Source organism: Cariama cristata, unplaced genomic scaffold, assembly GCF_000690535.1.
Source record: "Cariama cristata isolate BGI_N322 unplaced genomic scaffold, ASM69053v1 scaffold270, whole genome shotgun sequence".
Lineage (NCBI taxonomy): Eukaryota > Metazoa > Chordata > Aves > Cariamiformes > Cariamidae > Cariama > Cariama cristata.
In genome coordinates this window covers 35,838-36,735 of record NW_009592735.1, presented here as the reverse complement: position 1 = coordinate 36,735, position 898 = coordinate 35,838, and the positions used below count along the sequence as shown (strand labels likewise).

General features: G+C 62.4%; 1 protein-coding gene across 1 annotated transcript in view; it reads right to left on the bottom strand.

Moving 5' to 3' along the window:
- Positions 1-6: 6 nt before the first annotated feature.
- DCHS1 (dachsous cadherin-related 1) overlaps positions 7-898 on the bottom strand; it is a gene marked incomplete at both ends in the record, with an annotated part of 29,029 nt that continues 28,137 nt past the window's right edge. The window contains 1 exon segment of the mRNA XM_009703029.1: positions 7-898. This exon segment is cut by the window's right edge and continues 30 nt beyond it. Within this exon segment, the coding sequence (XP_009701331.1) occupies positions 7-898 (892 nt within the window).

The window sequence follows — 898 nt, the reverse complement described above, 5'->3', positions numbered from 1 at the left end:
CCACACGCAGGTAGATGGTGCCTGTGGTTTGGTTGATGGCAAAGTATGGTGAGGGCTTTGCCAGGGAGTACAGTACGACGCCGTCAGCCCCCTCATCCTCATCTGTTGCCAGCACCCGCCCGATGCTCTGCCCTTTGCGGGCACCCTCAGGGACCTCGAAGTTGAAGGAGGGGCTCAGGAAGATGGGATCATATTCGTCCTCCCCTGTCACCAGCACCCGCACGGTCACTGTGGCAGAGGCGTTGCCAGCATCAGTGGCCCTGACTAGGAGCTGGAAGGCTTTGGCTCGTTCGTAGTCAAAGGTAAGTCGGGAGCGCAGCTCCCCAGAGCTGCTGTTGACGGCGAAGGCATCCCGGCCCTCTGCCATGGTGGGCTCCCCCACTGGCTGCTCCAGCACTGCGTACCGCAATTCCCCAAAGACACCAGTGTCTGCATCGACAGCACGCAGCGTGGTGACCAGTGTGCCAGGAGGCAGGTTCTCCCGCATGCTGGCACTCAGCACCTCCACTGGGAAGTATGGCTTGTTATCGTTGACATCCTTCACCTCAATGGCTACAGGTACCAGTGCAAAGTGCCTGCCTGGCACATCCGTGGCCTGCACCACAAGTGTATGCAGCGCCTGGGCCTCCCGGTCCAGGGGCCGTGCCAGGCACAGGGCCCCCGTGCTCTCGTGAAGCTGGAAGAGCCCCTGCTGGTCACCTGAGCTGATGGTGTAGTGAACGTGGCCACGGGGTCCCGAGTCAGCATCATGGGCCACCACACGCAGCAGCTCCGTGCCGGGTGGTGCGCTCTCGCTCACTGCTGTGCGGTACTCGGCTCGGGCGAACACGGGTGGGTTGTCATTGACATCCCACACAGTGATGAGCACAGGCACTGTGGCACTGCGCTGCGGCAGGCC